Source organism: Propithecus coquereli, unplaced genomic scaffold, assembly GCF_000956105.1.
Source record: "Propithecus coquereli isolate 6110/MARCELLA unplaced genomic scaffold, Pcoq_1.0 Scaffold124, whole genome shotgun sequence".
Lineage (NCBI taxonomy): Eukaryota > Metazoa > Chordata > Mammalia > Primates > Indriidae > Propithecus > Propithecus coquereli.
The window spans coordinates 3550870-3573646 of record NW_012136525.1 but is presented as its reverse complement, the minus strand read 5'-3'; the positions used below and the strand labels follow the sequence as shown (position 1 = coordinate 3573646).

Genomic DNA, 22777 nt, shown 5'->3' with positions numbered 1-22777 from the left:
CACAGCCCCCCTCTCCGTAGCAGCCTGTGCCGCCGTCCCAATTAACTGGGCGTTATCCGTCTTCCCCGCGAGATCACAAGCTCCGTGCGGTCAGACGCAGACGGACCACAGGTGCAGATTTGCCCGAGACAGTCCTGGTTTACACCTGTCGTCACAGTGTGGGACATTCGATTGGTGTTCAGTAAATATTAATATTAACTTCTCTCCACTTAAGAAAGAGGACACCTGTACGTCCCGGCTCCACGGACTTGCTGTGGCCGAAGGATGTCGGCAGATGTGGCATCAGCAGTTGCCTTAAGAGGTACCGCATGTTTTCACCCTGTCGTGACAGGAGCATGCCCCGGGCAGCGGCCGATCCAAGCAGGATGTGCAGACCTAGCTGGCTGTCGGACTGTCAGGGGACTTAACCTCCTAAATCCACAGGAATCAAACCCCAGAGAAGAGCTGGTGTGCCCAAACGGGACATGATCGCGCAGGACTGGACAGAGGAACCAGACCGTGCCGGCAGAGCACCCCACTGCAGAGAAGTGAAAAGGATAGAACCACAGCAAGAGAGGCCAACGGGAGGCACCTGCTGGGGTTTTCAGGACACCTTGGTATATGGTTGCTTCTCTTCTCCCAGTGGGGCGGCTTGCCTCCCGCCGACGGCTGAGGTTGTGCAGAGGGCAGCCGTTTTGTTAGAACTGATGACAGCGGCAACTCATGCATTGCCCTCCTCTGGACTAAATGCTCAAATGAACAGTTCAAAATTCCAGCCCTGCAGTCCCCTCTGTGTCTCTCTTGACTATGTTTAGTTGAACATGGATTCTGTGAACGTAACCAGTGAGGCTCGGGCAGCAACTCTGAGGCCTGAGCCCCCAGGAGGGTTCCCCAGTCCCTGCTGCAGGCTGAGCAACCCAGGCTGAGCTCCATAAACTCCTCACGTCTGAGCCGAACAGTTGCCGGGGGCACACAGCGCTCCCTGGCAGTCACCCAGCTGTCAACATCTTTGAATCCCTTGAGATAATCCCAAGAAGGTCCCAGAAGACAGCAGCAGTCTCTCAAGCAGAGATCTTGAAGGTTCGTGTGTGTGTGTTTTTTTTCTTTCTTATGTTTGTGACTTCCAGACCCACAAAATGCTGTGGTTTTCCGTTTCTAAAACAGAGGCATGTGCCTGTACGAAAAGCCTGGGCGTGCCGGGCTAATTAAATTTAGCTATCTTGTGGTTGTTGTTGTAACGTGTGTTCCGCTGATGTTATTCAGTGTGTTAAGACGTTTTCTGTTTATGTTGGTTACATACCCATGTGGTGTGGGTGGAGAACATCACTCCAGGGAACATCATTAGCAGGAGTGGGGAGCTTAGGGGTTCCAGGGAGACACGTGGCCAAATAGTGGCTCACAGGATCAAACAGTTGGGCCGTGTCCATGGTAACCCCTCCCAGGGCCAACCCCCTCACTGCTTGCAGGGGAAGAGAAGACCCTGAGATCTACCTGAGACCTTGACTCCCACAGACAAAGCTGCACCTGCCAAGAGGCTTTGTGGCAGAGATGCAACCACCAGGGAACTTCATTCGGTCCGCAGGGGCCAAGTGACTTTCCCAGAGTTTCCCCAGGAGCGAGGGTGCGTGAAGAACTGAACTTCCACGTGCCCACCCTCCCCTGCCCGGCTATCGCATACAGGAGTCCTGAGGCCCTTCTGGACCTGTGTCTCCCACCTGCCTGAATTCCAGAGGAACCACTCGAGAGCATCTCCGGCCGTTCCCCGCTGCCACGACCCCTGTGTCGCACTGTCTTCCCCCATGTCTCAGATGTCTCCTCCAACCGCTTGCCTCAGCCCTAAGGCTTCTTCTCAGCTCTTCTGTGCCAGCCCACGCTTGAGCCCCTCCTTTCAACACCTCCTGACCAAGAATGCCTAAGTCCCAATCTTGTAAATCTCCCAACCATATTTTTCTCCTTCAAATCTCTGCCTTCTACTTAAAACTCACTTGTCCCGTAAGTCTCATTTTTCCCTAATTAACCACACCAGAGCCAGTTACTAAGCCCTTCAAAACCTTTCACCACCTTGCCCAGCACTGCTCTGCACAGCTTTGAACGTTAGTTCCCTGTTGGTGCTACGTGACAGCTCTGTGACCTACATCAGACGTTTTCTGTTATGAGTACCTTGTCCCATCATTACACTTCAAGCTCCCTGTCTTCCCTCTTCTTCGAGGCCACAAGACCAGACCCAGTACAAAGCTCTGCATCCAGTATATCCTCGATGCACTGACTCGCATTCTATTTTGAGAAAAAGTCTTTGATAGGCTGGGTTTCTTGTGACCTCCCCAAACAAGCAATGAGGGCAAAATGCAGCTCTTCCCAGTGAGAGCACCCTGTTGTGTCATCCTCACTCTGGCCCACCTCTGAGGCCCCCTGAGCTTCAGAAACATCATTTAACTATCACTGGGAAACAAAAGAGGACATCTGCACTAGAAAGGCAGAGCCTCTGCGATCTCCCACACCCAACAGAAGCCAGACTCCAGGTCGGCCGTGGAAGCATCTTACTTTGTGCTCAGTACTAACTTGCTTGGGTGTCTGGTTACTGAAGCTGCCACTGAGACAAAGCAGCCAATTAGAGTCGGGAACAGAAGCTACTCGGTTGACAAAAGCAAGAAGTGACAGCTGACAATCTGACAACATGGAAGGAGTCAGAAAAAAAAAAGACCCTAAAAAAATAGAAATGAGAAATCAAAAACATGGCATTCTGGGGTTGCTGAACAGAGGCCCTGAGCGTGAGACATCACGCCTGCTAAGCACAGAGAGGGATGTTCATGAAGATGACCCCATCGTAAAACAGAGGTCGACGGTGGTCGGCGCGCTGTCCTCACCAGCAGGCCACACCACGGTTTTCCCTGGGAGATTGGGGATCGAAGGGGTTGACGCTAGATAGCTGGAAACCCAGCTGGCCTGACAGCCGCTGAATGGAGCTCCGCGGCACCTTCGGCCACATGGCAATGTGGGGAAGTTTCTAGAGCTGGGCCTGGGTTTGAATTCCAGATGGGCTGGCTCTGTGGCTTTAGGAAGCCTTTACCTCACTGTGCTCAGTATCCTCACCTGTAAAACGGAGGTAATGATAGCCACCTTGCAGGGTGGCTGTGAGGCATCAGGGTGACGCATATAAAGTGCATGATTACGGCACACTGATTTACAACCAAAACCATAATCTTATGATTATACAATATTTGTCGAAACCCTTGAGCTAAAGAACCATATAAAATTCTGCTACTTTACTGAATAGTATAATTTCCCCAGAGAGGGCAGATAAATACAGCTAAACTCTCACAGTGATGCTGCAGGCAGCTCGCACAGGGGCTACTATCCCGATTTCACAGCTGAGGAAACTGAGGCTCAAGAGAGCATGTCTGGCCCAAATATTATACCAACTGGAAACAAAGCTGGAGCCAAAACTGAGCTCTTTTCATTCCTAACACCTGCTCCTGGTGTAAGAAATGTCCCCAGGCAAGTACTTTGGGGTTTGACGGACAGGTCCATGGTCACGCTGTCCATCTTTTAACTTCTGAAGCATCAGCCTCACTCATTCTCCATTTCCTTCCTAGAGGAAGGAGCTCTTACTTGTTGAAGTCCGTCTCCATGTGGACACCTCTCCCAATCTTTGATCACGTTATTTTTCCTTCTGTGGAATACTTCCAGCCTGGCTGAATGTTCTTTAGGCATGACGACCTACGCTGGACACACGTGAGGCTTTGCTGTGATGGGGTAGATCACCAGGGGATGTGAGCCTAGTTTGGTTTCTAAAATGTTTTCTGAGAATTTCAAGGGTCTGTGGTGTTACAGCACATCACATGGATGTTTCTAGAAAGCTACAGCCACCCTGCCCCCAAAGATCTCTGCCTGAGGCCTGGCTGATGGCTCTGAGCCTATCATCACAAATGACTAGTTTGGGAGTCAGTCTTCCCCCAGGATGTTTTTCTACAGCCTCATCTACTTTTTGCAAACTTTCTCCATCAGTTTGTCCCTTCATTTCCCAGAATAGCCCAGTGATCATCGCCGAGTGTGGAGATTTCACTTTGAACTTACCCCTCCTGAGAGTGGGGCCACACATAATTCATCTCCACACGCCCAGCACGAGCATCCACAGTGCAGAATGAGCACCGGTTCAGCTCCGCCAGGGAGGTGTGCGAGCCGCCTCCTCTCAGCTTCCCGGCCAGCGCCCCAAGGAGGGTGGTGGCGATGATGAGGCTGTCTGAGGAGCCAGCGTCATACGAGGAAGTGAGAAAGGCGGGGAGTATTTGGGTGGAGGAAAGAAAGCTCGGGTATATGAGACTGTCAAGAACACAAGAGCCAGTCTCAAATATTTATAGGGTTGACCCGCACGACAGGGTACTCTCGCTCTGTGCAGCCCCAGGAGGCGGAACTAAAGCCAAAGCCAGGGAAAGGTGCGGGGTTCTCACTCTGGCTCCACGACCTCCTCGTGGCTAGAAGTGTCCAACAGAGAAACAGGCTGTCCCCGAGGTAAGGCGCTCCCTATCACAAGAAAAATCAAGCAGAGGCTGAGCATTTGCTAGGCAGATGTGCCGTGAGAGTTCTTCATCCCTTCCTTCCAGGGCAGGTATGGAAGTTTCTGGTCTCTAAGCTTTTTCCCACCTTTGTGATGCCATGGTTTGTTCCCAGGGGTTCTGAATAGCCGAGAGTTTAATGCATACAAGGGCCAAGAGGGCACAACGTATGTGGCTTGTCATATGTTTTCAGACCAATATCAGCTTTTCTCCCTCCCTGGGAAATGGGACGTGACGTAGGGGTCAAGGAGCCAGCCAGCACCTTCCTTCCTCAACTCTGTCTGGAACTCTGGGTGGCCACAGGGAACACGGGGGAGTCTCTTGGTGCCTTGGGATCCACCATGTGTACCACGTGGCTGATACTGCAGGAAGGGAGATAAAAATGTGATCTAAAACAGAGCCACCATCTGTGGAAGGCTGTTGTGAGGCTGGGGAGGCCACCCTCGGGAGACAGAGAGAGTCGTTGGCTGTGATTTCGAACTGGAGCTGAGAGCAATGTATTCCAACTCCGTTTCCGTCGGCCAGCCCCAGTGCCAACGCTTTCCCTGCGAAGGGCGCCCCTGGAGCAACGTGGCAGTCGGTGGAGGACGGAGAGAAGGAGACTGGGGTAGAGCCCTTCACAGATAGACTGGATTAGCAGCCTGGTGTATGTCCTGTCTACATAATATGCCACATGATCCTCCTGGTTCCTTCCTCGCCTCGGCAGGCTGCTGCCTGCTTTTCTCTCTCTGCTCTGCTCTCACACCCTCAGAGGTAAACGAATAGTCTTCAGGCCCACAGGTATTATTTCTTTCCAGACTGCAAAACGTTTCCCAGCTAACTCCACCCCTCAAGTGCCCAGCCCTGTGCACATGCCATGGTGCTGGTCCCACTCAGCCCGCTTCTTAGCCTCCCGCAGACCCAGCCTCGCTTCCTTCCAACCCCGGCTTCCCCAGTAGCTCACCGGCACAGCAAGGGACACGAGCCAGGTGGGCAGAAAATCCCCACAGATGACGGACCACTCCCAGTCAACAGTGAGGAAGCATCCGGCTCTGGGTCTGTGTGATTAATATCAGGCTAAACAATACATGCATACCCAGGGCAGTCCAGGTTGGTGATTAAATACACGTTCTTTAACCTCAGTCCTTCAGGAAGCAACATTTCTGATTCAAGTGTCACCTCGTCCAGAAAGTCTTTCCTTATTCTGCTAGCAACACTTACTCTTCACCTGCTGTCCCATACCATTATGTTTGGCTGTTATTATAGTCCTGACAGCCCTCACTGCATCCTGCCTTGCTCGCGTCTGTCTCCCTACGTAACCGCTAGATCCTGAGGGCAATAAACTCTACCTTCATCATTGCTGCGTTTCCCCTGTCGTCGAGCAGAGACTTGCTCATCGTAAGCCTTGGTAAATGTTTACCGCATTGAGCTGAACTGCCTTTCTGAACCCCAAGGAGAGATCAAGGAGGAGGCAGCAGGCCTAAGGAAATAATTAATCATGGGTCAATAAACATTTTTCTCTCTCCATTCCCTCCCCCAAACCAGCTGGGGTGGGACCTTCCCAAGCCTGGCCTGCCGAGAAGCCGCCTAGAAAGAATGTGGCCTCCTCTGTCTCCCTCCTGGAGGAATTTGGATGCGTCTCATTTCAGAAGGGTAGAAATGGGGCCCAGAAACCGGGATAGATGAGTCCAATCACACAGCCTACTGGTGGCAGTCGTGCTGGGGGACACTGGCAAGCACAATGACCTGTGCCTTGCAGTAGGAGGAGGGAGAGTAAGTTCCTGGGACGTTAAGGTTCTGGGCAGGCGCTCCGCAGGTGGGGCTGGAAAGGGCTGGGATTGTAAGATGGTCCAGATGTGAAGCAAGGTGGGGGCACAGGTCCACCCAAGGCTCTTGAAATGGCAGCCCCACAGAGATCACTCTCAGATCCTTGTGGAAGCTGTTCCATACCTCAAGGGTTCAGGCTGGGACATTTCTTGGATTTTGTTTTTGTTGTTGTTGTTTGCCCATGCTGGAGTACAGTGGTGTCATCACAGCTCACTGCACCTCAAACTCCCAGGCTCAAGTGATCCTCCTGCCTCAGCCTCCCGAGTAGCTGGGACTACAGGTGAGTGCCACCACGCCCGGCTAATTTTGCTATTTTTTGCAGAGATGGAGTCTCACTCTTGCTCAGGCTGGTCTCGAACCCCTGGGCTCGAACGATGCTCCTACCTTGGCCTTCCAAAGTGCTAGGATTACAGGTGTGAGCCACCACGCCCGACCCAAGCTGGGACGTTTCTAAGAGAACTCCAGAGCTGCCACATGGATAAGCTTTCATGCCCGGGGCCTGATTTTAAGTTCAGGAAGCCCCATTTGTGAAGCGAGCATCACTGAAAGACGGGAATGAGCAAGGACAAACCCCTCTCTGTGCTGCAGTCTTGGTGTGGTATAGCGAATGCTCCCCGTGCATTATCCCCTTGGGAAAATCCCCTTGGGATAATGCATGGGACTTCTAGAACCCTCTGTTTCTCATGCTGTCACAGGCAGGTAGTGGCAGATGCTTAAAAATAAGAAGTGTTTTGGACATCAGTTTCAGCACAGCACAGTCAGGAGCTAAACTCAGAAGATGCTTAAAGCCTATCATTTTGTCCCATCTATAGCAAAACATCGGAGCTACAAAAATCAGCCTGTGGGAAGATGTTAATTGTAGCAAAAAGATAAGTCATGGCCCTGACTAGTATTGGATCAGACCTGTACAAGTCCAAAAAGCCTCAGGCCCCCCAGCTCCCAGAGAAAGTAAAGGCGGTTTCCCGCCCCAGTCCTCGTGGCATTGCACCAGCGCAGTGCAGGCAGACACCCCTCCTCTGGCTGTGAGGGCCCCTTCCGGCTCCCGCAGGGGCTAGAGCCATTGCGCTCCAGTTCAGGCATCATTTCCATTGTGTTAGTCACAGACCAGGGCACAGACCAGGGCACGAGTGCTGCTGGCTGGAAGTTCCCAGAGAAATCTGGGTTAGGCTGTGCCTGTTTACCTGGGTCCCTGTGGGGTACTTCCCTAGGGAACTTTCAAGGCAACTCTTACACACACACACACACACACACACACACACACACACACAGCTCAGGCCTGCAGGGCCCAAGGTCTCCAGAGCACAGGTGGGATCGGGGTGGAGAGCGCTGGGCTGGGAGAGACCCGTGAGCAGTGTCACAGTGCAGCCTGCTGGGCAGGGCTGACGGTGCAGCCGGTGGAGGCAGGGGCAAGGGCTGCAGGGAAGGGCATCCTGCCTCCCCTCTGTCGACCTTCAACGTCCAGCAAGGGAGCCTCAAACCCCAAGACTCAAATTAGGCTGGGGGCCTGCCGACTGGGAAGGACAGCTAGCCCCTGTGTTTCAACACACAAACCGATCTCCCGCCGCACTGAGCTGTCCACTGTTCATACAGGGTTTTAGAGTGTTCCAACGATTGGCGCAGGGGAGGAGTGTGGGGAATGCAGAGGAGGAACAGAAACTCCATGCTAAAAGCAAGGAGCTGAGTGCCCAGGGAAATAGGCAGGAAATGCCTTGGCCACAGCTTTGCATGAATTATCACATTCAACTGGCATCAAGGCACCCCTGCTCCCGCCCATCTCTCAATACCAACCATATGAGCGCACCTTCTCTGCAAGGCACACAGAGGGTACCCTCCACGTCAGTAAGTAGTCACGGGACACAACTGTCACAGCGGGGGAGGGGTGGCCCTGGCTCGGGGCAGTGAGCACAGGTGGGGCTCTGCGGCTTTGGCCCAACGGGAGGTGACAGGAGGGAGGGAGGGGACATGGCAGAAGAGAGAAACGGTGCTGAAGGGGCACCACCAAGCCTCAGAGTCAGACTAGGGGGTGGGAAGGGAGAGAGGGGGGTCCCAAGGCTGTGTGAGGATGAAGAGGAGGAAGGAGAGGCCTTTGACAGAACCAGAGAAGGCAAGCCAGGGCCATCTGCCGGGGGTGTGAAATAAGGAGTTTGGTGCGGAGCTTGCTGAGTATGGGCAGCTGCCCCCACGTGCTGCACCCCAGCGTGCTCTCTTCCAGCCCTCCCGGCACCTTTGCGTGGCTTCTCCATCTCCGCTTGCCCACCTCTGCCCCTAATTCCCCCTGGCCCTGTCCCTACATTCCTCCTCTGTCTAGCAGCTCCCAAGGTCAGAGACTTCCTGGTTCCTGACGGCCCTGGGCAGACAACGGCAGCCACCTGCCCCCACTGCCCACCCAGCCACACAGTGTCCCATTCCCACCCGCCTTCCCTTCCCCGCAGCCGGGGTCTGAGGGACGCCTGAGGCTCAGCGCGCCTTGCCCGGGGCCTGCGGGAGCGCCCGAGCCATCTGTCTGCGCGGAGCTGCGCACAGCCCCCAGCCCTGCTCCAGCACGCCGTGCCCGTCCGGACAGATTCGAGCTCTGCGTCCTCAGGAACTGCCAGGCCCCAGAGCAGGGCCGCACGCCAAAGGCAACTCTTCCCTTGCAGGTGAGGCTGCTTTGGTGGCCAAAACCAAGTGCATATTGGAACCATTTCCCACTTAGCTGGCGGTCAGTCGCCTGATGTGTCTGGAGAAAAAAGATAGGGATCTCTGGTAGGCAGAGTTTTTGTATTTTAATCATACTTTTGAAAAACAAATGGGTAGTTGGAGAAAACAGGCGACAGAGTGGGTGGCCACTTGAGACCCAGAGAGAAAGATCAAAGCCCACCAAGAAAGGAGCGAGCCGCCTTGGCGTGGCCCAGGACACAGTCTAGGTGGCCCATGCCGCACGAAAGGCAGCCAGGGGACAGGAGACGCCGGGTGACGGTGCCGCAGTCGCAGGCACCCCATGCCCCTGCTCCCCGACCCACCAAGCACCCCAGTTAACGGTCTTCAGCTGGAACACCTGCTTTCAAGAGATATTCGACCGAGCCCCAGTTCCCTGGGAGGGCCGCCACATCTCCGTGTAGGAGGTGAGCCTGCCCAAACTCTGGTCTCCACGCTGCATTCTGTTTCCAAGAAGAAGCTGGAATTCCTCCCTCTAGACTCAATTCTTCTGGCTGCTGCCCGTCTCACGATCCCGCCCCAGGGCGGCAAGCCAGGAACACTCTCTATTCTCAGGCTGACTGGCCCATTAGGAGAGCCACACATGACTGCAGGACAGGGAGTCCATCACGTCAGTCTTGGGGCCTCCTCCTGCAGGCTCTAGCCCCTGATCTTTGTGTAATGAGCATGTTCTACCAAATGACCTCCCAGATCCCTTAGCTCAGCCTCCCAATTTAGGACGACCAGGACCCAGAAGACCAAAGAGGGAATGGGGCTTGCCCAGAGAAACAGCAGCACGCAGAGGCCAGGCCTGGACCCGGGACCGTGTCTCCAGACGCTCAGCCGGCGATTCCCCACTTCACAGTACTGGCACGCAACGTTCCCGCCAGAAGGAGGCTGGGCTCTAAGAGTCTAGTTCCCAGAGCCCTCAACCCACTGCACACTAGTCAGACCCACTGCATTCTAGTAAGGTCTCTCAAAGGACTTTTCGCTGATGTTCCACAGAAGCTGGGGGGATTTCCAAGGTGCTAGGCAACAGGACATCATTCTGGGGCAGCACCACAGGGAGGAATTCCAGGACCCAGTCTCCCTTTCCTTCTAATTTGGAAAAGCCATAGAAAGCCCACAGTCCCTGTTGGGCCAGCCAGTGTATTGCCCATGTGATCTATCAGACCGTCCCTTCCCTCGGTCAACACCGTGGCCACTTGGGCAGAACCCCAGAATCAGCTTCAGCCAGGTCCTTCCTTAGGACAAGATTAAGGGAAAGAATAAGAGAGACAGCTCCCTTCCCGCTTCCCAAAGATCAGGCAGGGAAAGAGAACACAGTGCTGAAAACCTCCCGATGCAGTCATGGTAAAACAATCCACATGGGCTTTTGCCCCACACAGCCTCCATTTCCCTGCCCCGTCCCAGCTGCTTCCCCACCCACGAGACACAGAGCAGGGCATCGCACAGCCTAGAAAGGAAGGTCCCTCTGCTCAACAACAGACCGCCAGCAGCCAAAAGGGTCAATGCCATAGCGTTCAGGATTTGCATCTCTGGCATCCTCCCAAGAGTCCCCTTCCACATCTTACCTGATGAGGTCGATAGGTTGAAACTTGTAAAACACTCCATATCGTGCCCATTCCTGATACAGCAGCTGAACAAGAAGAATGAGAAAACAGGTTAGGGGAGAGGCGGGAAGCTGTTCCCCTTATTTTGTGCATCCTAGCAAGTCAAAATGTTATCCGCAAAGCCCAGCCTCTAGGACATTCTCATGAGACATCCACAGGGGGGATGTCCAAAGCAGGATGCTGTAGAAACTGGCTTCTCCTTCCCCAGACCCAGAGGGGACCTTTATCCCACGCCGAGGCAGCCCTGTGCCTGCTAAGCACAACCCGCCTTCTTTATTCCCTTGATTTGCCTAGTCCAGCAAAACGAGCCCTGGCATTCATTATTAACTCATTTAACAAGTACTTGTGAAGCATCTCCTATGTGCCAGCACTGTCCCCACACTGGATACAGCAGTAAACCAAAGTCACTGCTTATACACTGGTGTGGGGAGACAAATAAACACATAAACATACAAGATGAATTACAAATGCCATGAAGAAAAGCAAATCAAGGCAAGGGGGTAGAATGTGAAGGAGGGAAGTGGGGTGTTGGTTTAGATAGGATGGCCAGGGAAGGCCTCTTCAAGGAGGTGACATTTGAGCTGAGACCTAAAGGAAATGGGGGAGTATCCAGGCTGAAGAACCGTCTTCTTGTGCAAAGGCCCTGAGGCAAGTGCATGCGCACGTCCCCGGAAGAAGAGGGGAGCAGTGCAGCTGGTGCGGAGAGAGCATGGAGGACAATGGGAGATAATGTAGAAAGTTCCAGGATGGCCAGATCATTCAGGTCACGCCAAAATCTTTGGACTTTAAAGGAAGCCAAAGTCCTTTGCACTGGAGGAAAGTTTCTGCAGGGAGATTTGCAGCAGAGGGAGAAACAATCTGACTTGGGTCAGAGAAGGCTCACTCTGGCTGCTGTGCGGAGAACAGACCGAGAGTGAGCAGAGGCCAAGGGAGGCTATCGGAATGGTCCGGCAAGGGATGATGGCAGCTTGACCCATGGGCAGTGGGAGACGTAGTGAGAAGTGGATGATTCTGCTTAGATTTTAAAGGTAGAGCCAATAAGATTTACTGTTAGATTGGATGTGGGTTGAGAAAAAATGAGAACTTGGCCTGAGCCATTGAGTGACAGTGATACCTTTTACTAGAAGGGAAAAGTCTGTGCAAAGAGCAGGTTAGGAGGGGACCAAGAGCGCACTTTGGGATGCATTGATGTGAGATGCTCTCTAGGCATTGTTGGGGCATGCTGAGTGAGTGGCTGGATATAAAAATCTGCAGTTCATAAGAGAGTTCAGTAAATTTGGGGGTTACTAAAGAAGAGGCGATTTGTAAAACCATTAAAGGGTGGATGTCGTCGCCAAGGAAGAGAGCTAAGGTCCAGAAGAGGCCTGAGGCGGGGCCCGGGGCGTCCACCCCTTAGAGGCCAAGGGGGTTCTGATGAACCGGCAGCGGACACAGGGAGCAGCCTGTGAGCGAAGGAGAACCGGGAGTGCGTGGCGTCCTGGAAGCCCAGGGAAGAAAGGGTTTCGAAGAAAGGAAAGCAACAAGCTGTGTCAAACCCTGCTGAGGGTCGGGTCAGATGAGAACAGAGAAGAGAGTGCATTGAATTCAGTGACCTGGAGGTCACTGATCACCTTGGCAAGAGTGGCTCCGGGGGAGGGGCGAGGAAAAGCCCAAGTGGAACACGAGCAAGAGGCTGAGGGAGGAAGCGATGCGCCACACGGATCCGGCCACGCCGTCCTGGGGTATTTTTGCAGCAACGTTGGTAGAACTGGCATGATCAGCAAGCTCTACTGACCATCGACCAGTAAATAAAGTGATTCAGTAAAGGGCTGTCATCAGACCTCCTCTATTAATAGAGATCCATGCTGAATAGATATTGGCACTTAATCAAATTCAATGTCAAGAATGAACAGGCCTATGGTACAGCTGCTACTTTGTTACGTTCTTTCTGCTCCTGACACATACCACAGAACTTACAAGGAAATCTGTCCAGGTGAACCTACTCTAACAGGTATTGTGGATAACATCAATGCCCCACAGAAAGCCGTCCTGCTCACCTAAGAATCTTTAAAGACATGGTATGAAAAGTGAAATGAGAGCTGGCATTCCCACTTAATGGCGATAGGCTTTTATTGTCATAGTGTCTCCTGGCAACTGCAAAACAGAACCAGAAATTACACGGGCCCTGGAGGGGCAAGCTGCACCGCAGTTACCACCATGTGCAGAGGAGGAAGCCCAGATACAAAAACGGCTCTCACGGTGCACGAAGGGCAGAGGAAGATCTGGATTCATGAGCACTGATGCTCTTCATTCCAGGGTGGTGGCTCCTAACCTGATCTAGTTGTCAGTACCTCTCCTCCTGCCTCCTCCTGGGTGCTTCTACTGCGCTGGGTCTCGGCTCCCTCCCCCGAGTGCAAGCCCTGGGCTCTTCCAGCACTCGGTTGTCACAGCGGCATCATTCGGGGCCCACAGGGAGGCCAGTTTGCGTCAGGGATATAGCCAGGGCCCCCCCTCGAGGGCTGTGGGACGTCACTGTCTGCCTCACTGTCTGCCTCATAGGCTCTGACCTCCAAAGCAAATTGTTCCCCAAGACACATGTCCAGACAAAACCTGAGCTGAGAACACCTGTCTGCCACTGCCCTGGAAGGAAAAGCAGAAATGTTCAGAGAAGTAGGTCCCAGGCAGCCCCGGCCCAAGCTGCCAGCCAGCCTCGGAAGTCTTAGCCCTGGCTGGATCCCAGACCTGCTACAAGAAACCTCCATAGAGTCCCTTTCTCCGTGCGGTATCCTCTAAATACAAGCTACACCCATGGCTTGTGGATACAGAGAAGAGTAGCCATGAAATCTGTCTGAGCTTGATACAGAAGGACAGAAGGAAACAGAGGCGACGATTAGGCAGCGCCTGAGACAGACAGCTGGAGCTACAGAGCACAGTGCCAGAGGCCATGCAGCAGGTACACCTGGATGGCCAGGCCAGCTCACACGCCTTCCGTCACCTGCAGGAGAGGCAGAGAGGGAGCTGGAGAGTGCTGTAGGTTCTTCCTGGTCTCTAAGAAAGTTTAATCACACGTTGTTAAGACCAAGTGGATCATGCTAAACTCCCAGCATCCCAGAACAGACCAGTAGTCAGGGTGGAGAGAGGCATGCTCTGGAGTCTGTGTCCCATGACAATTAGCAAGGTGTGAGTAACGAGCAGAGGTATAACTTCAGTAACTCATAACAGTCCCTTTAAACTTGCAGAATCTAGAACCTTCTAATGCAGCTCTTAGCAAATCCACTTCCTCCCTTAGAGATACACCATGTCCTCTCCTCACCAACTGGCCAACCAGCAAATAAACCAGGGCAGGGCTGCAGCTCCAAGAAGGACATGCCTTATTCCAGAGGGCCTGGATGTAACTCCAGGCATGTCTGTCTGACCCCACGACTTTACAGCAGGAAACAACGACCCCTAGGACTCAAAAGGTACACAAACGGCAAGTTCTGCTCCCTGGGGATCACATTTGACAATGGGTCATCGACTTAAGTATTTCATAAGACTATAAAGCAACTCAAGGATTAAAACCCTTTGCAACAAGCCTTTGCAATGCCAGAGAATGGCAAGGTGTTTGGGGCTCACAGCCCTTTCTGAGGCTACAAGCCCCTCAGAGGGCAGCTAGACCTGAGACGGGCAGGAAGATGCTGTGGCCACCTCAGAGGCATTCATGAGACGGTGGGACTGAGGGGAGGAGACCTGGATTCTACTCCCAGGTCCTACACCAACCTGTTTGATCATTTGACAAGTAATTTCAACGCTCTAGGTCTCGATTTCTCCATGTAGTAACATGAAAGTTGGGCAGCGTGGCAAAATTCATCCTCGAGTGAAACCAAGAAGAAAAGTACTGTTCTTGTCAGGAAGTCAGGTTTTAAAATGCACGACTGACTCTTTGCACACCCTTAGGAATGGGTCACTTTACTGTCCACTGGAGAAGACAGCCACCTGCAAAGGCTGGAAAATCTAGGACTATGGGCTTAAAAACTGCTAAAGAAAATCCCATTCCAGTGTTGTGCCTTGAGTTTTCCCCTGTAAGTGGGTGAAGAAGCCATAGTGAGCCAGCAGAAACCAGGCAGCCCTCGGGACATGGTAACAGTCACTTCTTCCAGAAGCTCCGGGAAACTAGGCAGCTTCTGGAAGCCAGGACAGACCCATCTACCCTCAGACTGCTTCCTCTCCCCTCTGTCCTGGCTTCTAGGAAGGCAGGAAAGCCCTGCTCTCCAGAGGGAGGAAGCCTCTTCTAATTACCCTTCAGGAGCGGAGAGAGAGAGAGACCTCCAGCCCCCACCGACCTCAGGCTGAGTCATCGACACTGCAACGCGGCACTAGGGCAAGCTACAGGGGAATGAGATGGGCATCCTCCAGGGCTTCTGCGCTTGCCTGGAGTCTGCCTGAAATGAGCCTGGGCCTCGGGAAGATCATGGCAACAGCCACAAATTGAAAGGAAGGGTGAAGGAGAGCATCCAGGTGCTGGCAGGCTTGGCATCACAAGTCATCCCAGAAGGCCCCAGAGAGGCCGACCCACACTGCAGTTCCCAAGCCTTCTCCCTGTCCTCCAGCTCCAAATGCAGGGAGTCCTCCCTTGCACTTAATCAGAATCCTCCATGCAGCCATCTTGAAGAACACTTGGCGATCACAGTGTAATGGAAACAAATAAATATGCTGCACACGTTTAAAGGTCCTTGCTCTTCCTTCTTTAGGATACATTGCAGCCACTCCCACATGCCACTGAAGCTACAGAACAAATCCAGCCAGTGGCCAGAATCCCTCTGGCCGTACAGAAGCAGCTGTGTCAACACAGCTGAAGAGCACTGGCTGGGATTTGGACACCAGGGTTCTAGTCCTGACTTCGCAGTCACTCATGGACATTGAAACCCGTCTCCTGTCCTTGCTGGCTACCAGTTTCCCAACTCGGATGGACAGTGCAAGGCTTGCGCCCTCCCTGATGGCTTCTCTCATGCCCCATCATGGCAAGGCTCACTTCCCCAAGCACGACCTTGGCAGAGGACACCAGGTGAGGACACCAAGACTGGCCAGTAAACCCAAGGAAGAGCCACAAGAAAGGGTCCTCTTGTCTTTCCAAGACTTGCTTGCTGTCGTGGAACATCCTTCCAACATCAATTTTGGGAGCTACCCCCAAGATGCAACTCCGTGCTGGCTGGTGTCTCCCTGCCTCCCAGCCCCAGCCTGTTCTACCAGCTGGCGTGTGCACCGACATCATCATATCGGCTGAAGCAACACATTTTCTGGTGGGAAAACTTTGTTAAAAGGTGTTGTTGTTGTTCAGAATAATTTAATACCTTTCAAAAGGCAAATACACATATATTTTAGATAGTCCACAATTTACTTCTTCCATTAGTGCAGATCACAGAAGGCCGACTGATTTGTCCCACGAGTTGCTGTGTGTTCCTGCTCTCCCTAATGTTCCTAGACAGGCTGGGGTCACGCCACCCAGCAGGAGCTTTCTTAGGCAGGCAGCGGATGGCGATCACCATTTAAAGGGGAGGAACAAGAAATTAGAAGAGTGGGAGGACAGAAAATGGTTGGGTGAGAGAGGTGAGACGCAGGGAGAACCCGCTTCCTCCTTTTCCTTTAAATCTGATGCGGGACTTTTCAGGAAATTAAACACCGAGACTATTAGCATCAGATAGAAAACAGATGAGGTTAAGACATCACAATACTACAGTAGATTCCCTGGGCAGGCAGAGAGGGGACATGTGTAAGCAATCACAGCAGTATTTCTGGAAAAGACCTTTTATGTTTTTAATACTTAACACTTCATAACAGGGACTAATAGGCAGGATAAAAAGAAGGCAGCTCACAAGGCAACTTGGGGGATGAATGATTTTCCAGACAACAGGGGTGAGGGGAGGGAAACGTCTTGAGCTTTGGTTCCTCCTCCCTCCCACCCTCACCCACCCTCCTCTGTTCATTAGAGGGCTGGGAGAAGCCGGGCGGGAGGACAGCATGAGGGGTCATGGCTCTGTCCCCACGACAGAGGCGGTGGCAGGGGAGGGGCACAGCCATGATCCCAGAGCATCAGCAAACAGGATAGACAGATGGAGGCGGAGGGCTGGGAAGAGCTGCACAGCCAGGAGCTGGGACTGGCACTGAGGGATCCTTCTAAAGGCACCTTTTCCTTCCCCTGACTGTAAGCTCGAATTCCCAGCTTTTCGGGACAGGTAGCACAACCGAGCCTCCGTCACCCTCGCGTTTCCCATCTGTGATTTGGGGGCAGTACACGCCACCTGCCTGCCTAGAGGAAAAGAGGAATAACCAAAGATCATCCCCAGTGGCGCGGAGCATCAGACGTTTTAAGCAGGATTGGAGAGTCAGAGGTGTCCCAAGCCCCACTGCGTTTACTGTGGCTGTGACCCTGGGCAAGGTGCTCTATGTCTCAGTTTCTGCATCTGTTGGTTAAGAACTTTGGGTGACCAGTGTCTCTCAGGTGGAGCACTCTCGCTGGAGGGTGGGATGAGGGCTTGTGCGGGACTGCTGCATAGACCTCAGGACGGTTAGCACGTGGGTCCCCCAGGCACTGAATGCCAGTAGCAACCACACACACAGGCATTGCGATGACCAGAAATGGTCCTCACATTTCCAAATGCCTGGCGGGTGGTGAAGAGGATGATGGAAAAACTGTTGGAAAACAGAGAAGCAAGTAAACAGAACAACGAGGACACTTCAGCCGGTTCTGCACACCCCGTGTGCCTGCGGCACTCACCGCGGCGAGGCAGACTTACCTTTCTGTCGTTCATGTCGTCCCCTGGACTATCATATTCACCCTGCGGGAGAAAAAAGGGATGCTGGATAAAGCCAATGGAATTATCAAGAACAGATGTCAAATGAGAAAGGATTCTTTCTTAATTTTCTAATGTCATCCCTTTCTTTCACTGCCATTTAAGGAAGGTCAAGAGCATGGCACGATAAGGGGCCTATAGGCCACTTTCTTGGTCATCAACACTGGCCACACGGAGATGCCTCCTTCGCAGGCTTCGGAGTTCGCGGTGCCTCCTCGTAGCCAGCGCAGAGGCAGAGCTCGGCCTGTAACGGGGCAGCACATGCGTGGAAATCGCCCGTGCCTGCCACGCTCGCCCTTGTGCGGACCTGGCGGGACTCAGCAGTCTATGTGCCACAGCGGCTGTGGCAGGAAGGAGAAGCTCCCACCTGAGCAGTTCCTGCAGGGTGGCGGGGTCCCCACCGCGGTCTCGTGTGGCACCGCTGCGTGACACACGCTCAAGATGTGACCCTCAGATAAGCAGGGAGGCTGTGGAGGCACCTAGTTCAAAGGCCAGTTAGGTCCTTCCCGAATTGTCTTGAAGAATATCTTTGCGTAGTGTCGTGGGATGTTCCTAACGTTAGCTGCCATCATTAAAAAAACTTCCATTATGGTCATTCTGTTTTCTTTACTTAACCAAACAATTGTGTAAGGAATTTTGAGAGATTTCCTTTAAAAATGTTAAAATAAAAAAATACTCATCTTACACTACTATGTACCTGCATGTTAAGGAGGAATTTGACATCCGCACAGAGCTCTCATGGTCCAAATCTCTCTCTCAGCCAATGGAGGTCTGAAGGTTGTGCATCACCCAGGCCTTTGAGCTTCCTCCACCACCTCCCACCCCCAAATCTCCTCCCTCATCACCTGCATGCCACATCCACACAGACGCACTCTCCGCAGAAACCAAGGCAGAGAGTGTGGGAAGAGCTCAAGTACTAACAAAACCCAGGTCATCTTGCCATCTGGGGAAATCACTGGAGGGACATTTTAAGATGACTGGCAAAAATCTACCTGAGGATCATTGCCAGCAATAAGTGGTGTTTTAATGTCATGAGTTACTCCTGCCTTGCCCGGCATGTATTCACCCACTGCATTGCCAGTGAAAATCATGGCTTGTAACCTTTTGGAGACTACAGAGAACTCGCCAATGAAAACGGTACTTACGTCGTGCAGAGGGTAGGCGGCCTCATAGATATTGTTTGCTATCAGAGAGTTAATACCTGCAGAAGAAAGGAAGATGAAAATAGTGACTCTGGGGCAGGGGGTTTTCAACTTAATTCTTGGTTTCTGATGAATATTAAACCTTCACCCACCTCCCAGCTGAGAATCTCTGCATCTTCTTCCATATCCTTCCAGGCTAGAACTTTTTGTCAAGCTATACTTCTTAGTATAAGAACAATACTTTTTCACTCCCCAAATGCAAACTTGTATGTTAATATCAGATATGCCCTCCCAAACTTCACGTCCTCCTGGCTTCAAAGATCCAGGTCTCTCCAGTCCAATAACCCTCCACTGCCACCCCCACCATGGCCACAACTGTCCCTCAAGAATCTCTGTGTTCAGTGACAGCATAAGGATGTTTATATGGATTATTTTAATTATGGTCAATAAAAGTATGACCAATAAAAGGATCCCACCACAGTTTATCTGAAGTCACTTCCAGCACCGTCCTGCTCCTTCACAAGGCAGTGCTGACTGCCTGCCTGTCACTGACCCGCCCGCCTGGAGCGCAGTAGCTCGGAGAGGTAGGTAGGGGCAACAGGACTGCAGCTTCCAAATGTGGTCTGGGGAGCCCTGGGAGTGCCCATGGCCTCTCCATGGGGTTCATGAGGTCAACACTATTTTTACAAAAATACCAAGACATTATTTCCTTCTTCACTCATCTCTCACGAGTGCATAGTGGGGCTTTGTGGCACGTGCTGGCATCATCCCCGGTGTTGATGGAACGTGCGTGCATGTGTGCATGTCGGCACTCACAATGCTGCAGACCGCCGGTCGGCGTGCACCTGCAGCCTGTGCGCCAGTGAGTTCCGCAGGTAAAACATGGCTAGAAGCTTACAGAGTAAATAAAAAAGGAAGACGAGGGCTGAAAAGAGAAAGAAGAACGCCCCAAAGGAGCTCAGCGGACTTGAAACTAGTCTCAGAGTGGACAGTGATATTTTAATGAAAGATGTTCAAGAGATACCACCAGTGGTGGACCCAGATATCACCAAGAGAAAGCTCAGTGTGTGGTGAGTGATGAAAAAGAGGACATGAAAACGGACGCTGATATTAAGAGAAACACAAAGAGTCTTCTAGACCAGCACGGGCAGTACCCAGTACGGACGACCCAGAGGCAAAGGGAAGCGCGAAGCCGGAGCAGCGAGGGCAGCGCAGGGTTGGCCTGGCACACTCTGAAAAACTCGGAAAACACCCGAGGGAACAGGTGCTAGATTAGAACGTGAACCTTCATTTCAGCTCCCGCCATATGAAAACTATTTGTTTTCATATTTTAACTTGGACTTTTTTCTTCAATTCAAACCCAACATAACTCCTCAAGTGTGCTTTGGCACTGTGAATAGAATGTTCTCTTTGCTGCATTAAAGCCATACTGATATTTTAGTCGGACGCTGTCCACTGACCAGGTACTATCAGGCATCGAAATGCTGTCAGGTGTCAACGAGGTTGCAATCGCTTGTCCTTACGACTTGGCAATCGGAGTCAGTAAAGATAAAACAAATGATACGATGCCGTATCAAATGTGAGAGGACTCAAATCTAAAGAAAGCTATTACATCATCATATCATTTAAAAATATCATGATAGTGGATCTTATAAACAGTACTTGTTTGGAATTTTAATTTTGTATAATTCAGAATAAAAGATGTTCTGTATGTAAAAATATATCTCAGCTTTACCTTTTCCTACAATAAAGATCAATATAGTCACCTAAACAAAAGCCCCTTGGGAGCTCCCAATTATTTTTAAAAGCATTAAAGTACCCAGAGACCAAAAAGTTTGAAAAATATACAAGGGATTTATTTAATTCCAGCAGTGTCCGACACCACTTGCATGTAGCAGACACTGCTAAACAAATGTTAAATGAACAAACGCCTCTGTCCCCCTAACTCCAGGATACTCACAACAGAGAACCTTCTGCCCAGCATAAAGTCATTGTTATTTACTTGTTTCATTCTTGGTTTTATTCAGAGACCATAAAGTGGTCTGTTGTGTTCTGTCTGAGTCGGATGGTCTGTCCTGGGTCGCTGGCTTCCAGATGGGAGGGATTATATCTCCCCACTCCCAGTACCAAGGATCCTGCCATATGAGGATCCACATTTAATCACAGAGAGGGAGGAGGCAGGGGGAGTTTCTGGTACACAATGATTTCCCTTGTCTCGCACTTACTTTCTGCCCCAAACCATTCTTTCCAGAGAGACTGTAGACAGTAGTCAGATGAGGAGATAATTGGTTTTGGAGGGAAAGATGTATGATGTCCAAATGCTACGAAATCTGCATTTGCATGGCTCTGAATAAACGCCGAGGTTGGATAACAAATCTAGACAACATTGACTCATTAAAATTCATGGTTTTCCACCTCCCGTTCCTCCCCAATGCCCCACCCACATGCTCAGAGACCGCAGAGGATCCCAAACAATCCTCTCCCTCCATCAGCCTCCTCTTCCTCGGTCCTCGCCACATCCGCTGCAGTTCTGGGATGTAGGATGCCATGAAGACCTCTCCCTGGGCCCCACGTGGGTGCGGAGGCCCCAGTAGGCTGTGGGGGCTGCTTGGTGAAGTGACACTATTCCAGTGAGTTGCAAGCCGAGTGTTTTGGTGCTGCTGTGTCACCAAACGGCCAGTCCTTTCCTGATGCTGAGTTTCCTCCTTGGCATGCACATAACACATGAGAAATAACTTTGGGGGCTGAGAGGAGCCGAGGGTGGGTAAAGGGAGGGCAGATGGGGGGCTTGCCTGGGAGGTTCGATGAGCTGCAGATATGCCTTACTCATAAGACTACAATTTCACTCCGAGCATCATTAATCAGTTCAAGAGCCATAACCACAGCCATGTGAAGCCACCCTACGATAATCAACGAGAGGAGTCCCAAGTCGGGAGGGGGTTTGAGGGGTAGTTCAAAGCTACAAAAGTGCTGTCGACATGGATAGAGGCTGAAGCATCGCAGGCGGGTAGGGCCCCAGCTAGACCGCACCCCAGGAATCACCGCACCCAGGCCCTGCTCTCACAGCCCACAGTTGACACGGCAGCTGCATATACCCTGAAGACAGTCCCCAAACTGCATGGAAAAAGTCCAACAGGTGTTTCACCTACTTAGCTCTTCTGCTAATTCTCAGCTTGGCTGTGCACAGTAGCTGAGTGTCTACAAGCATTAGACCAACAACCCGAACTCCTGGTCCTGGCTGCCAGATCCTCATAAAGATCTGAAATTACTGGGGCTCTAAAGCTAAGCATCCTCCCCGCCATCTCAAATAAGGCTTCCTGCATGTGGCACAACAGGAAGTAGGCAACTTGCTGCACTTCTAGGATGGTGTTTGCTCATTGTTTTCTGTTCCCCAGGGGCCTGCCAGGTACCCGGGTCCGAGAGCACGCCTCTCACCTGTGTCTCCCATTTGGTCATGGCTGGGAACACAGAGGGATAATAGTCCTGGAATCCCCAGCCCCATGGCTACAGTTCCCTCAGTTTCCCTTCTTGTTTGCCACACGCACTCATCTTCCTCCCTACTCCGCTGGGCACCCTATGCTGGGGAAGAAACTTTGTGCTCTAGTTGATTAGTCTGCCTCCTATGACAGGAAGCCCAGGCACAAGGCCCCTTGCCCTGGAGCAAAGGTTCAGAAATGAAACCTGCGTTGCCCTAACTCAGATACCCAGAGCCTTCAAATGCTGTAATTGAGTGTTTCTCTGCCACCCGTGGCTGAGTGCCTCTACTTTTCAGATGGTGGCACGTGAGCGATCTCAGTGGCTGCGGGGGAGGGAGGAGAGAGTGCGCGAAAGGAGAAGGGACGGGGGAGGCAGCTGCGACATGACTATTCATCCACAACCTCGCCGAGAATGGGGACCGCGGTGGCCTCTTGGTTCACCCACAGACTTCAGAAACCAAGATTCTACCCCCAAACAAGCATGGAAATCAGTTTGAAAGAAGAAGAAAATAATCAAACGTTTTTTAAAGAGTCCCTGCTTTGAAAATTGAAATTCTGATTTTTTTCTTTCTTTTCAGCAAAAATGGGCTAATTGGTTCCATCATGCACCATCCATCTGGCCATAATGGCAAAGCTTTCTTCTTTGGGATTACATCTATATTCTTTCCTCTCTGCTCTAGACCAGGGAGAGAGACCCAACCTTTTGTCCTATTACTCCCGGAA

The 22777-nt window shown here is 51.9% G+C and overlaps 1 protein-coding gene across 1 annotated transcript in view; it reads right to left on the bottom strand.

Annotated features, from left to right (window-relative positions):
• The window catches only part of ANO2 (anoctamin 2, calcium activated chloride channel), a 361968-nt gene that overhangs the window by 222450 nt on the left and 116741 nt on the right, over window positions 1-22777 (bottom strand). Inside the window, exons 9-11 of the mRNA XM_012637807.1 lie at window positions 18582-18637; window positions 17380-17421; window positions 10589-10653 (exon numbers count right to left, since the gene is read on the bottom strand). Of these exons, the coding sequence (XP_012493261.1) occupies window positions 10589-10653; window positions 17380-17421; window positions 18582-18637 (163 nt within the window). The remainder of the gene's footprint in view (window positions 1-10588; window positions 10654-17379; window positions 17422-18581; window positions 18638-22777) is intronic.